This window comes from Misgurnus anguillicaudatus, chromosome 24, assembly GCF_027580225.2.
Source record: "Misgurnus anguillicaudatus chromosome 24, ASM2758022v2, whole genome shotgun sequence".
Taxonomy (NCBI): Eukaryota; Metazoa; Chordata; class Actinopteri; order Cypriniformes; family Cobitidae; genus Misgurnus; species Misgurnus anguillicaudatus.
The window spans coordinates 40,286,885-40,309,753 of NC_073360.2; the positions used below are offsets into that span (position 1 = coordinate 40,286,885).

Sequence of the window (22,869 nt, forward strand, 5' to 3'; positions counted from 1 at the left end):
TACAGGCCTTCAGGAGCAGTACACGAAGAAGCACAGTGCGTTTCGTTCCGATCGACCTTTGTTAACCCTGTCAAATCAGTCCTCAACCTTCAGTAGCCGACGACGGCCATGTTTTTGAAGATACACCAATGTCCTTCTAGACCCTCATGGTACATTGCACAAAGACATACAATACAAAATATTAGGTGTATCGGGCTAACGGTTGTGTAGATATAGCCATTCCCGTTCTCAAGCCTGTTACAGCGCCACCTAGTGGCCAAAATCCGCATCTTTTTTACTGTGATCCCGAAGTGAGCTGGTACATATGTGTACCAAACCTCGTTAAGATATCTCAAACCGTTCACGAGTTATAGCCATTTCACTGACGATAGGCTACTTCCTGTATTAAGTTTTGGCGCCCCCTAGTGACCCTGAAGCGGAATTTCAAATTCTGTTCGATAATTATTTACCTACTCACTCCACAGATTTCTCCTGCATTGGAACGATTCCGATCGGGCGAAAAACCTAGGACTAGTTCATTTTGGCTTAAAATGCATATTATGCAAATTAGCGAAAACATTTGCATACCGGAAATGAAATCGGAGATATACATTTTTTAAGTTTTGAGCCAGGGATTACAATGATACCAAACACTTGAGTGTCTGATGTCTGGTTTAGGAGTTATGATGCCCAACGCGTCGGGCATTGCTATAGCGCCACCTATGGGCCGATTTGGCTGATTCACTGTATCTGAGTAGCCTGCTAATATACAACCAGTTGACCAAGTGGCAAGTTTCTACGACTTACGGTTTGGGCTGGGCGATGCGTTTTAAGGCGGAAAAATAATAATAATAAAACAGACAAATAAAATAGGTTTTCAGCACTTCGTGCTCGAAACCCTAATTAAAGCTGCAAGCAGCATTTACCGGGTTTCGAGCATTAAAGCACGTCAAATACGTCAGACATCGTCGACCAGGCTGATCCAGCATCCACAAAAACAAAAGAGGTGGTCAGAAACGGTTCATACAAACTATGTATGCTTAAACACACGTGCACCTATAGGACAAACATGTCACGTCCTTAATGTGAAGTCATTCGCAGCTACCAGACACACGTGTTCTAAGTTGTCAGCAAAAAAGGTGTTATCATTCAGTGAAAGTGGTGCTTGCAGTGGCAAAACTTGGGTCACAAAATGTTAAAATAGTGTTAATGAGTCAAAAGAGCCGAACCCCATGTCTCTACGATGTTCTGATACAGAGATACAGCTCTTGTAAATGGTTGCTAGGGTATTCTCATCGGTTGCTAGGGAGTGAATTGCAATCCACCAATGATTATACTCAAAGCCATGAAAGACATAATCCATGATGACTCATGATTTTAGATGTAATTTTGCAGTATTTTTAAGTGAAAAAAACAAATAACCACTAGGTGGCGCTATGACAGACTCGTGCATGCAACCTCAGGTCGTGATTGTGTTACTTGTAGCTAGAATCACGGCTATTCACTTTAGTTTAGTACAGTTGTCACCAGTCAACAGTTGTATGACCATTGGGCTTCCTCAATGTTAAAGGTTTTGTTCAATTATGAGGCCAACTAGTGGTGCAGGCATACCATTTTTTTTGTATTGTCTCAGACTCTGCTCAGACATCAGCGTATCAAATTTGGTGAAAAAATGTCATTTCGTTGCAGAGTTATAAGCATTCATATCTAAAAAACACAAAAAATGAATGTAATTTTTCGTTTTTTGCAATTTTCGGCTATTTCTGATGGAAATTTTAACATATCACCAATAGAACTTTTTGTTCAGAAGGTAAAGTTAATTTCTTCCTATGGTTGTTTCGTGTCGATCAGAATAACCCTCGCGGAGTTATTCGCGCATGTTTTTTAAGTGCTATTTTGCTGTGCAGGGCTAACCGTAATGCGAAACCTGGCATGTTTGGTATCGTTGGACTCGGCAACAATTCAAAACTCTTAGTAAAAAAGTCCCAAGAAAATACGTCAAACTCAGCCTAAGTTATAAGCATTTAAATGATTCGTCTGACCACTAGGTGGCGCGGTGACGAAACGAGGCACGCAACCTCAGGCCATGACTCTCATCACAAATACCAAGTGTCGTGTTGATACTTAATTTCTGTCCCCAGTTATAGCAAAAAAAGTCCAATTAGCTGCGCACACCTCAGACGTTTGGGCGTGGCATGTCGACCGTGAGTCGAAAGTTCAACTTTTTTTTAATAATTATTGATATTCGAACTCCAAGGAACATTTTAGAACTGGAATGATTCCGATCGAGCGAAAAACCTAGGACTAGTTCGTTTTTATTTTTTTCGACAAAATCGGAAATAGCGGAAAATTTTTAATGACGGAAATGAAATCGGAGATATACATTTTTTAAGTTTGGAGCCAGGGATTACAATGATACCAAACACTTGAGAGTCTGATGTCCGGTTTAGGAGTTATGAGGCCCAACGCGTCGGGCATTGCTATAGCGCCACCTATGGGCCGATTTGGCTGATTCACTGTATCTGAGTAGCCTGCTAATATACAACCAGTTGACCAAATGGCAAGTTTCTACGACTTACGGTTTGGGCTGGGCGACGCGTTTTAAGGCGGAAAAATAATAATAATTAAAGCTGCAAGCAGCATTTACCGGGTTTCGAGCATTAAAGCACGTCAAATACGTCAGACATCGTCGACCAGGCTGATCCAGCATCCACAAAAACAAAAGAGGTGGTCAGAAACGGTTCATACAGACTATGTATGCTTAAACACACGTGCACCTATAGGACAAACATGTCTCATTCCTTAATGTGAAGTCATTCGCAGCTACCAGACACACGTGTTCTAAGTTGTCAGCAAAAAAGGTGTTATCATTCAGTGAAAGTGGTGCTTGCAGTGGCAAAACTTAGGTCACAAAATGTTAAAATTGTGTTAATGAGTCAAAAGAGCCGAACCCCATGTCTCTACGATGTTCTGATACAGAGATACAGCTCTTGTAAATGGTTGCTAGGGTATTCTCATCGGTTGCTAGGGAGTGAATTGTAATCCACCAATGATTATACTCAAAGCCATGAAAGACATTATCCATGATGACTCATGATTTTAGATGTAATTTTGCAGTATTTTTAAGTGAAAAAAACAAATAACCACTAGGTGGCGCTATGACAGACTCGTGCATGCAACCTCAGGTCATGACTGTGTTACTTGTAGCTAGAATCACGGCTATTCACTTTAGTTTAGTACAGTTGTCACCAGTCAACAGTTGTATGACCATTGGGCTTACTCAATGTCAAAGGTTTTGTTCAATTATGAGGCCAACTAGTGGTGCAGGCATACCATTTTTTTTTGTGTTGCCTCAGACTCTGCTCAGACATCAGCGTATCAAATTTGGTGAAAAAATGTCATTTCGTTGCAGAGTTATAAGCATTTATATCTAAAAAACACAAAAAATGAATGTAATTTTTCGTTTTTTGCAATTTTCGGCCATTTCTGATGGAAATTTTAACATAACACCAATAGAACTTTTTGTTCAGAAGGTAAAGTTAATTTCTTCCTATGGTTGTTTCGAGTCGATCAGAATAACCCTCGCGGACTTATTCGCGCATGTTTTTTAAGCGCTATTTTGCTGCGCAGGGCTAACCGTAAGGCGAAACCTGGCATGTTTGGTATCGTTGGACTCGGCAACAATTCAAAACTCTTAGTAAAAAAGTCCCATGAAAATACGTCAAACTTAGCCTAAGTTATAAGCATTTAAATGATTCGTCTGACCACTAGGTGGCGCGGTGACGAAACGAGGCACGCAACCTCAGGCCATGACTCTCATCACAAATACCAAGTGTCGTGTTGATACTTCATTTCTGTCCCCAGTTATAGCCAAAAAAGTCCAATTGGCTGCGCACACTTCAGACGTTTGGGCGTGGCATGTCGACCGTGAGTCGAAAGTTCAACTTTTTTTTAATAATTATTGATATTCGAACTCCAAGGAACATTTTAGCACTGGAACGATTCCGATCGAGCGAAAAACCTAGGACTAGTTCGTTTTTATTTTTTTCGACAAAATCGGAAATAGCGGAAAATTTTTAATGACGGAAATGAAATCGGAGATATACATTTTTTAAGTTTGGAGCCAGGGATTACAATGATACCAAACACTTGAGTGTCTGATGTCCGGTTTAGGAGTTACGAGGCCCAACGCGTCGGGCATTGCTATAGCGCCACCTATGGGCCGATTTGGCTGATTCACTGTATCTGAGTAGCCTGCTAATATACAACCAGTTGACCAAGTGGCAAGTTTCTACGACTTACGGTTTGGGCTGGGCGACGCGTTTTAAGGCGGAATAATAATAATAATAATAAAACAGACAAATACAATAGGTTTTCAGCACTTCGTGCTCGAAACCCTAATAATAAAACAGACAAATACAATAGGTTTTCAGCACTTCGTGCTCGAAACCCTAAAAATCAGGACAAATACAATAGGGTTTCAGCCCTACGGGCTTGAACCCCTAATTAAAGCTGCAAGCAGCATTTACCGGGTTTCGAGCATTAAAGCACGTCAAAGACGTCAGACATCGCCGACCAGGCTGATCCAGCATCCACAAAAACAAAAGAGGTGGTCAGAAACGGTTCACACAGACTATGTATGCTTAAACACACGTGCGCCTATAAGACAAACATGTCATGTCCTTAATGTGAAGTCATTCGCAGCTACCAGACACACGTGTTCAAAGTTGTCAGCAAAAAAGGTGTTATCATTCAGTGAAATGTCTCCCTCTCTTCTCACGGAACATTGACAAACAGAACACTGAAGGAAATGTTTGTGATGCTTGCAGTGGCAAAACTTGGGTCACAAAATGTTAAAATAGTGTTAATGAGTCAAAAGAGCCGAACCCCATGTCTCTACAATGTTCTGATACTGAGATACAGCTCTTGTTAAATGGTTGCTAGGGTATTCTCATCGGTTGCTAGGGAGTGAATTGCAATCCACCAATGATTATACTCAAAGCCATGAAAGACATAATCCATGATGACTCATGATTTTAGATGTAATTTTGCAGTATTTTTAAGTGAAAAAAACAAATAACCACTAGCTGGCGCTATGACAGACTCGTGCATGCAACCTCAAGTCATGACTGTGTTACTTGTAGCTAGAATCACGGCTATTCACTTTAGTTTAGTAAAGAAACAGTTGAATGACCATTGGGCTTACTCAATGTCAAAGGTTTTGTTCAATTATGAGGCCAACTAGTGGTGCAGGCATACCATTTTTTTTTTGTATTGCCTCAGACTCTGCTCAGATATCAGCGTATCAAATTTGGTGAAAAATGTCATTTCGTTCCAGAGTTATAAGCATTTATATCTAAAAAACACAAAAAATGAATGTAATTTTTCGTTTTTTGCAATTTTCGGCCATTTCTGATGGAAATTTTAACATAACACCAATAGAACTTTTTGTTCAGAAGTTCAAGTTAATTTCTTCCTATGGTTATTTCGAGTCGATCGGAATAACCCTCGCGGAGTTATTTGCGCATGTTTTTTAAACGCTATTTTGCTGTGCAGGGCTAACCGTAAGGCGAAACCTGGCATGTTTGGTATCGTTGGACTCGGCAACAACTCAAAACTCTTAGTAAAAAAGTCCCATGAAAATACGTCAAACTCAGCCTAAGTTATAAGCATTTACATGATTCGTCTGACCACTAGGTGGCGCTGTGACGAAACGAGGCACGCAACCTCAGGCCATGACTGTCATCACAAATACCAAGTGTCGTGTTGATACTTCATTTCTGTCCCCAGTTATAGCCAAAAAAAAGTCCAATTGGCTGCGCACACTTCAGACGTTTGGGCTTGGCATATCGACCGTGAGTCGAAAGTTCAACTTTTTTTAATAATTATTGATATTCGAACTCCAAGGAACATTTTAGCACTGGAACGATTCTGATCGAGCGAAAAACCTAGGACTAGTTCGTTTTTATTTTTTTCGACAAAATCGAAAATACAGAAAAAAATTTATGACGAAAATAAAATCGGAGATATACATTTTTTAAGTTTGGAACCAGGGATTACAATGATACCAAACACTTGACTGTCTGATGTCCGGTTTAGGAGTTATGAGCACCAACGCGTCGGGCATTGCTATAGCGCCACCTATGGGCCGATTTGGCTGATTCACTGTATCTGAGTAGCCTGCTAATATACAACCAGTTGACCAAGTGGCAAGTTTCTACGACTTACGGTTTGGGCTGGGCAACGCGTTTTACCGTGGAAAAATAATAATAATAAAACAGACAAATACAATAGGTTTTCAGCACTTCGTGCTCGAAACCCTAATAAACAGACTATACAAGAACAGGCCTTAAATAATAGTCAATCCTACTAAGGTCATATTAGTACTGGACCACATGTAGTGGCTAAAAAAAAATGTAAACCTTACAGATCCTTAAGAATAGCATACTTCTTTTCCCTAAATTTGGAATTGCTGTTTTGTAATGTATGTTTTCCTGGCAGTTCATACTGTTTATCAAAGTTTTGCAGCATTGACTTTGCAATTTATCACTTTACACTGTGCCATCAGATACAGTCTTGTTTAAACAGGCGCTGCAGCTCCCCCTTGTGTTTTTAGAGAGATGTGCAATTATTGTGGTGATCTGAAATCATCACGATGAGGTCAAACTATCGCGTTGAGACCATTATTTAAACATTGTGACAGCCCTAGTATCAATCCCAGAATGCAAAGGCACCAAGTTTAGTGAAAATCTAAGTTTAACTCATTCCATGCCAGCAATTTTTTTGAAAGTTGCCAGCCAGCATTTTTTCTGATTTTCACAAAAAGTTTCAAAAAATGCCTTCAAGGAAAATTTTCTTCTAAAAATATATAAACATACAGATATAAAAAGATGAAAGAACAGACCCTCTGCTTTCAAACAAACAATAAACAAACAAAACAGAAAAAAGTTTCATCCTATCTATATTTTTTCTCTGCTTATAAACTCTTAAATATGGGTATTTAAAAAAAATTTTTTAGCATTTTTGTGAAGGAATTTTGTCAGAGATCAGATTCAGAACGATTATCAAAACATACACAGAGTTTAAAATTAGTAAATAACGTTTTGGCTTCAGTTTTTTTCATAAGTTAGGTAAGAGTGCCATTTAGTGGATAATCGTGGTATTGCATTAACATCGTGGTATTTTTATTAACATAAAAAAATCATCTCACTACAAAAAAATGACTTTCTTACTTAGTATTTTTGTCTTGTTTTCAGTAAAAAATATCAATTTTTTTTTAATTAAGATGTATTTTCTTGATGAGCAAAATGACCTAGGAAAATAAGTTTTAGACAAAAAATATAAACTTTAAGTAAATTAGTGCTTAAAGCAATAAAAAAAATCTGCCAATGGAATAAAAAAGTTCTTGAAAAAAGTTTACTTTGTAAGCAAATTTGTGCTTAAAACAAGCTAAAAATCTGCTAATGGAATAAGAAATGTTCTTGTAATAAGTGTTTATGAAAAAAGGCAGCTTTTTTCAAGAATTTTTTATTCCATTGGCAGATTTTTTGCTTGTTTTTAAGCACAAATTTGCTTACATTTTATATTTTTTGTCTAAACACTAGAATTATTTTCCTAGGTCATTTTGCTCATCAAGAAAATACATCTTAATTAAAGATTTTTACGATATTGAAAACAAAAAATACTAAGTAAGAAAGTCATTTTTTTTCAGGAACATGTTTTATGCAATTGACGGATATCTCATCAATGGAGAGGAAAGAGTTAAAACTTAAGGACATATCAGTTTTTAATTCAATTAAATTTTGAACAGCAAGACTTGGAGCTATGAACTTCAGTCAGGGACTAGTAAAATATCTCACAATGAGTAACTTCACTTGAGAAAAGATGAACAATCACAAAACTGCTGCTCACACTGCAAAAAATGATTTTCAAGAAAAAAATTCTTAGTATTTTTGTCGTTTTCAGTAAAAATATCTAAAAATTCTTAAATTAAGATGCTTTTTCTTTTCTTGATGAGCAAAACTACCCAAGAAAATAAGTCTAGTTTTTAGACAAAAAACATCAAATTTAAGTGATTTTGTGTATAAAACAAGCAAAAAAAATCTGCCAACGGGTTAAATTTTTCTTGAATTAAGTGTTTAACAAAAATGTTCAAGATTTTTTTGCTTGTTTTATGCACAAAATCACTTAAATGTGATATTTTTGGTCTAAAAACTAGACTTATTTTCTTGGGTAGTTTTGCTCATTAAGAAAAGAAAAAGCATCTTAATTTAAGAATTTTTGAATATTTTTATTGAAAACAAGACAAAAATACAAAGATTTTTTTTTCTTGAAAATAATTTTTTGCAGTGTACTGACAGTATAAATGTGTTGAGCTCACCTGCGCTCAGGTCGTATCGAAGCAGATTCAGGACCCACTGTGTGAGCAAACACGGGGTGAACAGATAATGACTGTGATCGTCCACTGAGAATTTAGCCTTCACCTGAAATCACATAAACACATCAAATCAAGTGTACGTAAATGACATGAGCGCAGACATGGTGGCTACATCCCAATTCACACACTTCTACAGCACACTGAAAGTATGTACTTGATGGGAAATTCAATAATGGCACTCTTTTATCCAAAGCGCCTTACAGTACTTTTAAGTTATAAATTTTTATCAGTATGTGTGCTCCCTGAGAACTGAACCTACGACCTTTTGCGCTGTTAACACAGTGGCCTACCAGTTGAGTTAAGAAACACTGTGCCCTCAAAGTGAGAAAAAGTTTGGCTTTTAATAAATTCTCAAAGACCCTGAACAGGGTATGAAAATGAATTTAGGTCTAATACAAAAAAAGTGACTTGAAATCTATCATACTGTCAGATAGATGGCATGTGATTTTGGCTTCTGAGTGCCATTCAGAATTAACACTTTAAAATGAGATCAGACCTGCTCGTAGATCTGCACCAGTGAGCTGGCGAGCTGATGAATCTTCCCTGCGGAGCTCCAGGTTGGATCATTACCCAGAGTGCTTTGCAGCACAGGCCTGAGGTACGCACTGTAGATAGTCTGTAGTTGTTCTCTGTCTGGATAACTACAGAAATAAAGAAACGAGTGTTTGTATTTGCGTTACTAATGCCAAGGCCTGTCATTAAAAAGTCTCCATTAAATACACAAATTAAACTGCACTAATTGAACACTATAGAAATGGTGTGTGTGTTTGTGCTACTCACTCAATAGTACAGATTCGAACGATGGAGGTGAAGCGTGACGTGAGGGGATGTCTGCCCACAGCGCCCCCTGCTGACATGGAGGCCACAATCTGAATATTCTCCAGCCCCACCCACTCCAGATGCTCATCATAGAACCCCTGATACGTCAAGACCTGAGAAAGAAAACAGAAGATCAACTCTACATACCAAAGTCTAATATTACTGCAGTCATACCAGACATGTATGAAGCGTTAAAGGTGCAATTTGTAAGATATTTGCAGTAAAATCTCCAAAAACCACTAGGCCAGTGTTATATATTTTGTCCAGCTGATTACTATCAATATCTGTAATGTTTTCTACTACTTGTAAATCGTGAGAAAATTTCCATTCAAAACATTGACACGGGGCAGTGCAGTCTCCTGTCAATGACGTTAATATCCATGTGACCCTTTGTCACCGCCTTTACTGACGTAACCCACATGAGAACACTGGTCGAGCTCGAAAAAATAAAATGGCGGCCAAGGAAGCGGCTGGAGCACAAATTTAGTGAAAATAAACGTATATTTTCACTTTTTAAGCATTTTAATTTCATTTCTAGCGAGAAATTAGTATTGTAGTTTTCAAATATGTGATTAGTTATCACAAAGGCGCTCTCTGTTCATATTTCAAACACGCTGCCTTTGAAGTGCGTCAGAGAGCCTTTCTCTGAGCGGCCTTCAGGCCTCCGAGGCCGAAGTCATGTCCTCATGAGGCAGCGAGGCCACAAGTCCTCACAGTCCTCACTGCCTTGAGTTTTCGGACGCAGCCAGTGTTGTGGACAAATGCGGAACTACGCGCTTGCTTATGGACTTATGGATATCTCTGTACCGTCTGCCGCTGGTTGTGTCAGCTCCTGTAAGCGTACGGGCCAACCAAACGACCCAAGAAGAGTTTGGAACAAAACGAGGGAGGATCAATTTGGTGTTGCATTATCTGGATAGAGAGAGCTTCACGACAACATTTAACTAGACCGAGATTCTGATCCTGCTTGTGTTTTACGTGATGGGTGAGTTGTTTTGATTCGTAACCCTTCAAAAAACGGATGCTATTATATTAATCACAACATTAGTGTGTAGACTGTAATCAGCGCGTCTTCCCGCGGACGATATGCACATCAAAGGTATTGTGAGATTCTGATCCTGCTTGTGTTTTACGCGATGGGTGAGTTGTTTTGATTCGTAACCCTTCAAAAAACGTATACTATTATATTGATCACAACATTAGTGTGTAGATTGTAATCAGCGCGTCTTCCCGCGGAGGATATGCACATCAAAGGTATTGTACAGCAATATAAATGGTCATTTTAAGACACTTCACAATAAGATTTGTACTGTCAATACATTATGTGAAAAATCATTGTAGATTGTAAGTTGAAAACTTAATTCTGAGCTGTGTTTACCATCGAATTTGGACTAATACTGTAATATCAATATGACTAACAATTTCGTTTTGATCACATATAAACTTACATAATGAAATAAACGATGTCATCAAAAGCAACATTTATAAGACTTGATTACCTTATCCATCAACGTGATTTCTCGTTCTCGTCTGATATGGCAAAAGTTAAAGACTACAAATCCCATAATTCCACGCTGCTTCAGAGCGTCAGTAAACAACATCATTGTTTTTGTTTGATCTGGCGCCATCTTTCGGCACATAAATACAAATTGTATCTTTAAGCGCAAGTGATTTACATGGTAAGTTAAAGCAAAGACACGAAAAACATCATGCATTGTGATTTGTGTGGTGCAAATGACCAGATTCGCGCAAATGACACACCCCGAATTGAGCGTTTTGGGTGTTTGCCGAGTGTAACTTTGGCAGATATTCGAGCCAAATCAACCAATCAGGAGCTTGCTCTAGTAGTGACGTGATTATGACGTAGAGAGCAGAGGCAAAACAACAATGGAAGAGAAAATCATTGTTGCTGTACGTGGACACCCAGAGCTGTACGACACATCTTCATACTTTTAAAGACACAGGAATAAAAAGGATCTTGCTTGGAAGAAAGTGAGTGAGGAGGTCGTACAATCTGGTAAGTTGTAAAAAATGCTCTTTACTTAATTTGAGCTATGTGTGAATTTCACATGCAAATGACGGCACATTTCACGTGCCAAATGACGCAAATTTCACGCACGAATGACGAAAATTTCACGGCCGAATGACACAAATTTCACGTGCAAATGATGTAAATTTCACCCGCGAATGACGTAAATTTCACGCGCCAAATGACGGCAAATTCTTGCGGCGAATGCCCACAATTTCACGCTGCAAATGACAGCAAATTCACGCGGCGAATAATGCATTTTTCACACACCTTCTGACGGCAAATTCACATGCCGAATGACGAAAATTTCACACGCATAATGAATGCAATTTCACGTGCCGAATGACGCAAATTTCACGTGCGAATGACGTAAATTTCACCCTCGAATGACGTAAATTTAACGCGGCAAATGTTGGCAAATTCCAGCGGCGAATGCCGACAATTTCACGCTGCAAATGACGTCAAATTCACGTGACGAATAACCCGTTTTTTAACACACCTACTTACGGCACATTTCAAGTGCCAAATGACGCAAATTTTACGTGCGAATGACGTAAATTTCACCCGCAAATGACGCTAATGTCACGCGCCAAATGCCGGCAAATTCCCGCGACGAATAGCGCGTTTTTCACACACCTACTGACGGCAAATTTCACGCACCGAATGATGCAAATTTCGCAAGCGAATGACGTAAATTTCACAAGCGAATGACGTAAATTTCACACGCCAAATGACGTGAATTTTTCGCGCCGAATGACGCAAAATTCACACGACAAATTACGCAAAATTTACGCGCCAAATTACGCTTATTTCACGCGCTAATTATGCGAATTTGACACGCCAAATGACACGATTTATGTTCAAACGTCCAAACCTGCTGTAGGAAGGCAATGAGGTTGCTGGTGCCCCACTTGTCGGGTTTGGGCAGGTTGATGTCTTTGAGGTACAGCACCAGTCTCTCACAGTCTTTGGGTCGGTACACACGACCCGTGTTTGAGCTGATGATCAGACACGTGTGAGACAGTTTCTGCAGCACGTGACGGGACGACGTCTGAGCGCTGCAGTGGACGACTGCCACCTGAGTGGAGCGCAACTGAGAGAATGCACAGCGCAGGAGCATTCTGAAACACAAACACATGTAAGACTCTCAGAAGTCATGTTTGTGTGACTAAATGTGTTTGTGAGCGTTTGTGTATGTTCCAGTGTTTATGTGTGTGTGTTTCATACCCCTTTCCACATCCCTCAGGTCCCACTAGCAGGAACGGCTGCCTGTGATTGGACGAGAGCCACGGCGTGAAGAGGTCGAGTCCTCGCTGCATGTCTGTTGTATGTATGACGGGAAGATTCTGTGGGTTATTGAGATCCTCAACACACACACCCTCTCCTCGCTGCAGCTCATACACACACAGACGACCAGACGTGGTGTCGTAATACGTGTCTAGAGGCTTCCGGGGATCTGGAGGAGTTTCTCTAGCCCAACTCAGTACCTACACGCAAACACAAAATATAAAACACACAATAAGTGTACGTGCATGTTTAAAAAGTCCTTTAAAAACATATAAAGAGAAATTTGCATACTTTTTCTGTCATCATTTCATCATACCACCATAAAACTAAACGCCCTATAACATATATGAACAATAAACTACAAGAATTATGACATCACTACTAATTACAATATACAAATTTACATTAAAGGATTAGTCCATTACTCACCACCACGTAATCCAAAATGTTGATGTCTTTCTTTGTTCAGTCGAGAAGAAATTATGTTTTTTAAGGAAAACATTCCAGGATTTTTCTGATTTTAATGGACTTTAATGGACCCCAAAAAGTTTTAATGCTGTTTAAAATTGCAGTTTCAAATGACTCTAAACGATCCCAAACAAGGCATAAGGGTCTTATCTAGTGAAACGATTGTCATTTTTGGCAAGAAAAATAAAAAATATGCACTTTTATACCACAACTTCTCGTCTTCCTTCGGTCGTGTGACGCGCCAGTGTTACCTCACGTAATACGTCATCACGTCAAGAGGTCACGGATGACGTATGAGAAACTACGCCCCAGTGTGGAGAAACAGGACCGTTCCGATGTTGTTGCATGTGGAATGATACTAATTAATGTCTTTGTGTCAGTTTATTGTTTAAAATGGTCCGCAAATGTGCGTTTCATATATGTAACACGTGACCTTTCCACGTCATTACACAATTACGTGAGGTCACGCTGGCGCGCCACAGGACCAGATATAGACGAGAAGTTGTGGTTTAAAAGTGGATATTTTTTATTTTTCTTGCCAAAAATGACAATCGTTTCACAAGATAAGACTTATGCCTTGTTTGAGATCATTTAGAGACTGCAATTTTAAACTGCATTAAAACTGTTAAGTGTTGGTGTCCATTAAAGTCCATTAAAATGAGAAAAATCTTGGAATGTTTTCCTCAAAAAACAATTTCTTCTCGACTGAACAAAGAAAGACATCAACATTTTGGATGACATGGTGGTGAGAAAAATAATCTTGATTTTTTTTAAGAAAATGGACTATTCCTTTAACACCTTTTGTGTGTCCTTTTCTTAGCCCAGAAAAGAGAAAGTAAAAAACGTCAAGGAAAAAAATTACAACAGTGTTTGAAGTTTCCCAGCATGCTAAGATGCTGCTGTTTCTTTAAATCACGACTGCTCATAATCATTCATCTGAGAAGTGGCTCTTAAATTTAATGACGGGAGTTAAAGCTGAGCAGGCGTGAAATTACATTTCCCATAAACCCGTGCGTCTCTGACCTCCTTGGCAAACTCCTGGCGGCATTTGAAGGCGAGATTTCCCCCCAAACCGCGAATGAGTCCGACCACAAACTGTCCTCTCTCCGTCACCCCTCTCAGATGGGACAAACCGTTCAGCACTGTGCCAACCAGACTGGTGTCCACCACAAAATCACTCTAGAGAGAGAAAGAAAGAGTTTATTACACTGTGACAGCATTGGATCAAAGATATGTAAGAGGTCTGTTTGATAGGGGTCGGTACCTGTTTGAGAACCCAGTCCAGAGCTTTTTGGAAATAATCATTAAGCCAGTTCTCCAAATTCATTCGGTTCTCCTCATTTTCTCTCTTCAGCCATGACTTGACCAGAGAGCCCACATCAGTGTCTTCATCACTACAAACACAAATTGTTATATATTGGCTGCTTTAGATTTGATGAAGATTGGCTGTGTCACATGGAGCAATGTTACCTAAGAAAGATCATGCCCATGCGTGAGATGGTGGCAGGTGATGCACAGCTCAGATCGTGCGTCTCAAACAGGAAGTTGACATTGGGCCCGAACTGAATTCTCTCACCGCTGGGCATCGTGAGCAATCGATTATCATCCAGCACAGAGTTTAATGATTCAATCCATTCTGGATCAATATCTCCATCACATATGATCCATGAGTTCACCTCTGAAACATAAAGACGGATAGTAAAGAGTAAAGAGATGTATTTGGTGCTTGCTGTGTGTGTGTGTTTGGTTGTCAAGTAATACTTTCTCTCACCCTGTGGCTCTCTCACCACCTGTCGGGCAGAGGACGTCAAGACGCCGTCCGACCACTCTCGTGTGTCCATGTCGATGTGACCCAGGAGCTGCTGGCGTGGCATGGCTTTGGGGTTCATAGTGTATTGCTTCACAACACGGCCCATCTTGCCCAGCGCCGCCCGCAGCATTCTCCACAGCGTCGATTTCCCCGCTCCACTGGGTCCTACTATCACCACACCCATACGCTGTCTGAGCTGCTCGTATAGCTCCAAAGCCTTCTTTATCTATACACACATTAAAGAACAACACAGTGTATGATGTAGTGTAGTATAGATTGAATATAAGCTATAGGGTTTAGTGTGTAGGGCTCACCTGGCTGGGTATGATTTCAAGCCGCGCCTCCTCATAAACAGCCACCAGGGCGGATCGGAGCGTCTCATACTCCACATCCTTAAAGTCGACCCCAGGAAACACGTCACTGACCAAAGCGTCAAACCGCGAGCTATCGGCAAACGTCAGCTTTGACATGGTGTTCAACCTCAGAGCCTGAACCACTAAGCCGCTTTCCTTTACTAGAGACACGGAGAGGGAATAATAAAAAAAAAATCATCCTGAAGACTTTATTGATTCACCTGCGTGATTATTAACACTAAAGTAAATAAAAGAGTCTCTCACTAGGATTGTTGTTTTGTTTCTGTGACTGCAGTAAACTTCCACAGCCACTCAATACCGTCTTCAGTGCCCGTAAACCCCAGTCATAATGCTGCTGGGGCATCAACAGCTCCCTGCACATACAAACACACACATATATAAATTCATGCATAGATACACACTAAGGGTGCGTACACCGAAGCGTTTAAGCCTGCAGCCGGAGTATGCTTCATAAAACGCATGCAGTTGGTGGGTTTTGTCCCAGCACTTAAGCCGCCTTTCCACTGCACACGACGTACGGAAATGACAGTCGGAGTTCGCCCCCTAGTGGCAGTGGCTTATGATTGGAGAACAATGAAATACATCACTTCTGTTCAGCATATCCCATGCGGTTTAGTCGCACAAGTTCAAATTTTTTAACGGATCCAATGCTCAAAACGGATCCGAAATTTACGCAGGCGCAGATGGTCGGTACTTCACGCAGCCCCTTTGCGAATCTCCTTAGGAAAAGAATGACTTCCGGCTTATCAGCCGTCATTTGATGTGAGCAGTGGAAAGGCGGCTTCAGTGCTTTTTTCATGTTCAGCGCTGAGTTGAAAAATTTTAAACTTTGGATAAAAATGCTCAGATCGTCAGTGTCACTTTTTACTCAGCCTTCCAATCACAGTGGAGAATGGGCGGGACAAATACCACAATGACCATACTGCACATTGTACAAAGACTGATAATCAGAACAGAAGAATCATAGAAACCAATAACCGATGTTATGCATCTAAATGTAATTTTGTGGTCTTGCGATAAGTCATTCAAAAAAGCATTGTTTTTCCCTTTTATATTTAACCCATTATGCAAACATTGTAAACGATACTTAAACAGCCCATATACAGTGAGGAAAATAAGTATTTGAACCCTCTGCTATTTTGCAAGTTCTCCCACTTAAAAATCATGGAGGGGTCTGAAATTGTCAACGTAGGTGCATGTCCACTGTGAGAGACATAATCTAAAAAACATATCCAGAAATCACAATGTATGACTTTTTAACTATTTATTTGTATGATACAGCTGCAAATAAGTATTTGAACACCTGTCTCTCAGTTAGAATGCTGACCCTTGACCTGTTAGGGTGTTTTCACATATACACTGTTTAGGTCGGCCCAAATGACGTGTCGCTCCGAGTACGGTGCGTTTGGGTCAGTGTGAACACAACAGCCGCACTCGGGTGCGCACTAAACAGCCGCTCCGAGACCGCTCTAAACAGGTGGTCTCGGAGCGGCTGTTGCCGAACTCTGGGGCGACCCACCTGTGGTGTGAACACTGCCGGACCTCGGACCGAACCAAATACAGGAAGTTCTCCACATGTTTGAGCCACTGGGCTTCCGTTGTGACGTGAGCCGGGTGTTATATTGTGGGTTAACAACAAACAAGCCAATCTGGTCCGTTGCAGAGAGATTCGCTGTCTCCTTTACGTTTGAGCTGGTGATTTTATAAATGCATAGCTGTCCTCCACACACAAATAGTGACATTACGGGCTTTTTAGCAAACGGCTCCATGAGAAAGGCTTTAATAGAACAGCTACGCAATTTCGCGTTAAAGCAAAGAAACTTCGCAAAGACGTGCATCGTTTATCTCCACATCTTGATAGCTGCGCTCTCCCTGTCAGGCTGGTTGTCGTGGAAACGTGGGGGTGGTCATGAGACGGTAAGAGCTGTCAGAGACCAATGACAGCGCTGACCGTTGTCACATGGCGTACGGTGCGGCATTTCGAGTAAAGTAAAAAATATATATATGTGAACACGGACCGCACTAACTGAAAAAGGATACAATGTATTTTGGTGCGCTCCGAGGCCGCACCACGGTGCGCACCAACATATGTGAAAACAACCTTAGTCTCCTTTAAAATGTCCACATCCACTCCATTTATTATCCTAAATTAGATGCACCTGTTTGAGGTCGTTAGCTGCATAAAGACACCTGTCCACCCCATACAATCAGTAAGAATCCAACTACTAACATGGCCAAGACCAAAGAGCTGTCCAAAGACACTAGAGACAAAATTGTACACCTCCACAAGGCTGGAAAGGGCTACGGGGACATTAGCAAGCAGCTTGGTGAAAAAAGGTCCACTGTTGGAGCAATGATTAGAAAATGGAAGAAACTAAACATGACTGTCAATCTCATTCGGACTGGTGCTCCATGCAAGATCTCACCTCGTGGGGTCTCAATAATCCTAAGAAAGGTGAGAAATCAGCACAGAACTACACGGGAGGAGCTGGTCAATGACCTGAAAAGAGCTGGGACCACCGTTTCCAAGGTTACTGTTGGTAATACACTAAGACATCATGGTTTGAAATCATGCATTCCCCTGCTTAAACCAGCACATGTCCAGGCCCGTCTTAAGTTTGCCAATGACCATTTGGATGATCCAGAGGAGCCATGGGAGAAAGTCATGTGGTCAGATAAGACCAAAATAGAACGTTTTGGTTATAATTCCACTAAACGTGTTTGGAGGAAGAAGAATGATGAGTACCATCCCAAGAACACCATCCATACTGTGAAGCAAGGGGTGGTAGCATCATGCTTTGGGGGTGTTTTTCTGCACATGGGACAGGGCCACTGCGCTGTATTAAGGAGAGGATGACAAGGGGCCATATATTGCAAGATTTTGGGGAACAACCTTCTTCCCTCTGTAAGAGCATTGAAGATGGGTCGAGGCTGGGTCTTCCAACATGACAATGACCCAAAGCACTCAGCCAGGATAACCAAGGAGTGGCTCTGTAAGAAGCATATCAAGGTTCTGGCGTGGCCTAGCCAGTATCCAGACCTAAACTCAATAGAGAATCTTTAAAAGGAGCTCAAACTCCGTGTTTCTCAGCGACAGGCCAGAAACCTGACTGATCTAGAGAAGATCTGTGTGGAGGAGTGGGCCAAAATCCCTCCGGCAGTGTGTGCAAACCTGGTGAAAAACTACAGGAAACATTTCACCTCTGTAATTGCAAACAAAGGCTACTGCACCAAATATTAACATTGACTTTCTCAGGTGTTCAAATACTTATTTGCAGCTGTATCATACAAATAAACAGTAAAAAATCATACATTGTGATTTCTGGATTTTTTTTTGGATTGTGTCTCTCACGGTGGACACCTACGATGACAGTTTCGGACCCCTCTGTGATTTCTAGGTGGGAGAACTTGCAAAATAACAGGGTGTTCAAATACTTATTTTCCTCACTGTAAATGCACAATTAATTGCCAGCGTATTCTGTGTCTGTATGCTGGCAACTACGTCAGCAGTATGCGCCATAGTCTGCTCCTGAACGTGCACTGAAGGGCCAAAAAGGAGAACAAATTGTTGAAAAAAAAAATTTGTTTAGTTTTCTTTGCGCACAAAAGTGTTCTCGTCGCTTCATAATATTATTATTAAACTACTGATGGCACATGGACCTTTTTGGTGATGTCTTTCATATGTTTCACAGCTTGATTGTGACAAACTGCAAGTTTATGGGACAGACAGAAGCCTCCTGGTTTTCATAAAAAAATATCTATAAATGTGTTTTGAAGACAATCGAAGGATTTGGTGGTTTAGAATGACACAAGAGTAAATGAGTATGATAAAATTTTAATTTTGGAGTGAACAAACACTTTAATGCACCTTTAAATCTCATTTCTTGCTGTATATGCAGGATCTTAACACACACACACATGCTTGTTTCTCTACCTGGCGAGATTAAATATAGCGACGAGTTTTCGTCCGAGCATCTTTCCTTCTTTAAATCCCTCTGAGTACAGAATCACCTCTGCGATCAGCTCATTATCAGGACTCGTCATGGCAACCGGTCGAAAGAGCTGTTTGAGATTATCTGGCAACTTCTGCCGCCCTCCGTATCCTTTACCAGCCGGGTTCATGGTTATAAAGATGCCTGAATTTGGGTCCAACTCCACCTGAACAAAAACAAAAGCCAATAATCTCTCCGAAAATTTGTCCAGTGACATCATCCGAGTCTGGAAACCTTTGTGTCACCTCTTTATTGAGCAGCTGGCAGGTGGTTCGATGGTTCTTCAGCGAGTTCTGAATGTCTTGTATCTGCATCGAGACAGCGGAGAGCACGGCCTCCTCCAGACGATTAAACTCATCGAAACAACCCCACGCTCCACACTTCACCAGACCAACAAATATCCGTCCCATAGACTTTACATCTATACCCTAAAACACAAATATACTCCACATTCAATTCACTTATATACTGTAGCTGCTGTAACACTGATAACTGCTTCGGTTAAATCATCTCTGTAAATTATGAATAAAATTAAACCTTGGACAAGCTGTGAAAAAATATAGTCAGCTCCTGCTATGTTTTCTAAGGAGCTAACGGCATATTGGTTTTTGCCAGCTAAATAGATTTGTCGACACACAGGAGGACCTTCATAAAAACAACATAAATGAATTGTGTCAGCAGCACCTTCACATCTGTTTGGCTCAACCTCTTTGTCTTAACCTTGTACATGACTGAAATCAATAATGTTACACTTAGTTTACCTTCGGCATTAAACAGGAACCTTTAGATCAATAACACCTGCTGTCATTCAGACATTATGACTGTATATATAAAACCCGATCAAGACCAACATCCAGGTTTTTCATTTTACGACAGTAATGATAATCGATAACCAATCCACGTGTCCACGTGTGTGTACCTCGTCACAGTTGAAGACCAGCACCTGTCTGCCAAACAGTCCGCCCAAGGCTTTGACAGACTCGGTCTTCCCGGTTCCTGCGGGACCGTAGGGATTCCCACCCAAACCCATCTTCATGGCCTGAGTAAGTGTCAGATAGCACTTATCTGTCAGTGGTGTGTGAACTAGTTTAGGAGCATTTCCCTAAAAAAGAGAGATGGAGAGCGAGAGATTGTAAATGACTACTACTGCTATTGACGACTCAAATGTATGATCTTTGATATGTATGTTTATGTATGATCTTCACCTGATACTCGTATGTGTAGTTGAACTCAGCGTCCACCATCTGTATGGAGCAGCACTGATCTGAATTCAGGTAAAAGCGAAGCTGTTTTCTCCAGGCCCAATCGTCAACACTGAGTACCTGAGCCTCTTTCAGACACTGGACCACAGAGATGTTGTGGATCACGTCGAGAATCAATGCCTTTAGCTTCAATCGCACAACTTTAGTTTCTGAAACACAAACAGAAACTAAGTGCTTAGACTGAACACAAGCGTGATGTCCATCTTTGTAAATCTCACTGCTACAATATAGAGATGGTGTGGGTATGGCCAACCTTTGCTTGCTAACCTTTGACATTTAGTGCATTGCTATGTGTTTTGTCCCTGCTTTATTGTAAATCTATGATTTTTTAAATCTATTTTACAGTACACCGCACATACAATAGGGGGAGCAGTTTTTAATGCAACCGCGAGTGGACACGCAGAGTCGAACCCGCAGGCTTGCAAAGTATACTTTATGTGACTTGTACATGTACGTGTTTGATGCACGTAGATTGCGACAAACTGCAATATCTTTCCTGGCCTATTACACACTCCTGTACGTGCATACACGACCTGCAAAAATCCGGTGGTGCGTAAAATGACGAAAAATATGGTGACCCTCACGTTTGCGTAAAAAGTGAAGTATACAAAAGTTTTTTTAAGTAGGTCACGTAACTGCACCGCCATGTTTGCAACAACTTTGGGTCCGATACAGAGTATGCGCAAAGTTTAATGTCGCGAAGTACTAAGACTACAACCTCAGAGAATGTCATTCTTTAACGGCTGACAATTGGCTCTTTTTACTAAAGGCGGGGCTAGAGCGGCCAAATTAAAAGTTGCAATCACCCCCATTTATCACAGTGACGCATCTTGTTAACTCTTTCCCCGTCAGAGTTTCTTAAAAAAGTTGCCAGACATTGTTTTTGGATCAGTGGATGCTTCAGTGTTTTATAAGTTGGGTAAGAGCGCCACCTAGTGTATAATATCAGAAATATGGATTGCCGTAAAAACTTGGCAGAGAGGCGTTTTCTCTTAATTGACGAAATAAAAGGAAAGAGTTAATAATAAATATCTTTGAGTACACCCAGGCCTTAAAGGGATAGTTTACCCAAAAATGAAAAAGCTAGTTATTTTCGTTTATAAAGTTTTAAATATGGATATTTCTACAACAAAACGGCATGGATTACCCTCAGAAGGCCTTTGTTTATCATCGTGGAGACGTTTGGATTTATTTTGTGAAGGATGGTTGCACATTTTTTGGACTGGAAGGAGTGGACCCTGTAACTTTACATTTAATTAACTGAAAGATCAAAGACATTTTCTAAAATAACTGAAAATGTGTTTGTCTGAAAAATGATGTATATATGCATCTCGGACGGCTTGGGGGTGAGCAAATGAGAGGTTTAATATCATTTTTGGTCAAACTATCCCTTTAATGACTCACCCTCATGTTGTCCAAACTCGTAAGACCTCCGTTCATCTTTGGAAACACAGTTTAAGATCTTTTAGATTTAGTCCGAGAGCTTGCTGACCCTCCATTGAAAATCTATGAACGGTATACTGTCCATGTCTAGTAAGGTAATAAAACAACCTCAAACTAATCCATGTGACACCAGTGGGCCAGCTACAATGTGCCGAAGCATCGAAAATACACCTCGGTCAAAAAACAACAATAATTACAACTTTATTCAGCATCGTCCTCTCTTCCGGTTCTGTTGTGAATGCACTTGCACAGTGACGCTGCTGACGTACGACGCTGCTGACATGTTATCCTCAGACTGCGAAGATTTTTTTTCAAACTTACAGCATGCTTCCCCCTCAGACTGTAAACAAAGCTTGGCCGCAGAAAAACCTGGGGCGCACCAGATAACACGTCAGCAGTGTCACTGCAGTGTCGTGCATGCGGTTTACAACAGACGTGGAAGAGAAGACAATGAATAGAGTCATAATTTTTGGACCGAAATGTATTTTGGATGCTTCAACAAATTCTAACTGACCCACTGATGTCACTTGGACTATTTTGGCGATGTTTTTATTACCTTTCTGGACATGGACAGTATACCGTACATAGATTTTCAATGGAGGGTCAGAAAGCTCTCGGACAAAACGAGTTTTACGAGTTTGGAAAGACATGAGGGTAAAATCATTTATGACCTTATTTTCATTTTTGGGTGAACTATCCCTTTAACCCTAATAGAAATAGTGACACTTTCACAATGAAATCAAATATGATAAACATGCTTCACTATAAGCGTGCAGTAATCGGATGCGATTGGCTGTAATGTGATATCACACAGAAACAAGTGTGTTCATAATGGATCGTTTATAACCTGAAGCAGAAGTTTTGCAAGAGTGACTTATATGCAAATTTCATTGTAATCGCTTTTAATAGCACGGCTCATCAGATCCTCAATATGCTTGAATTTATTGTGAAAATTACTGGAGCTTCAGG

The 22,869-nt window shown here is 40.6% G+C and overlaps 1 protein-coding gene across 1 annotated transcript in view; it reads right to left on the reverse strand.

The window, feature by feature from the left end:
- dync2h1 (dynein cytoplasmic 2 heavy chain 1) overlaps positions 1–22,869 on the reverse strand; it is a 179,016-nt gene that overhangs the window by 128,809 nt on the left and 27,338 nt on the right. The window contains exons 33-47 of the mRNA XM_073863457.1: positions 20,401–20,606; positions 20,115–20,297; positions 19,441–19,623; positions 19,138–19,361; positions 15,447–15,556; positions 15,144–15,343; positions 14,791–15,055; positions 14,490–14,697; positions 14,284–14,413; positions 14,043–14,198; positions 12,492–12,751; positions 12,139–12,385; positions 9,197–9,348; positions 8,913–9,057; positions 8,360–8,462 (exon numbers count right to left, since the gene is read on the reverse strand). Of these exons, the coding sequence (XP_073719558.1) occupies positions 8,360–8,462; positions 8,913–9,057; positions 9,197–9,348; positions 12,139–12,385; positions 12,492–12,751; positions 14,043–14,198; positions 14,284–14,413; positions 14,490–14,697; positions 14,791–15,055; positions 15,144–15,343; positions 15,447–15,556; positions 19,138–19,361; positions 19,441–19,623; positions 20,115–20,297; positions 20,401–20,606 (2,772 nt within the window). The remainder of the gene's footprint in view (positions 1–8,359; positions 8,463–8,912; positions 9,058–9,196; positions 9,349–12,138; positions 12,386–12,491; positions 12,752–14,042; positions 14,199–14,283; positions 14,414–14,489; positions 14,698–14,790; positions 15,056–15,143; positions 15,344–15,446; positions 15,557–19,137; positions 19,362–19,440; positions 19,624–20,114; positions 20,298–20,400; positions 20,607–22,869) is intronic.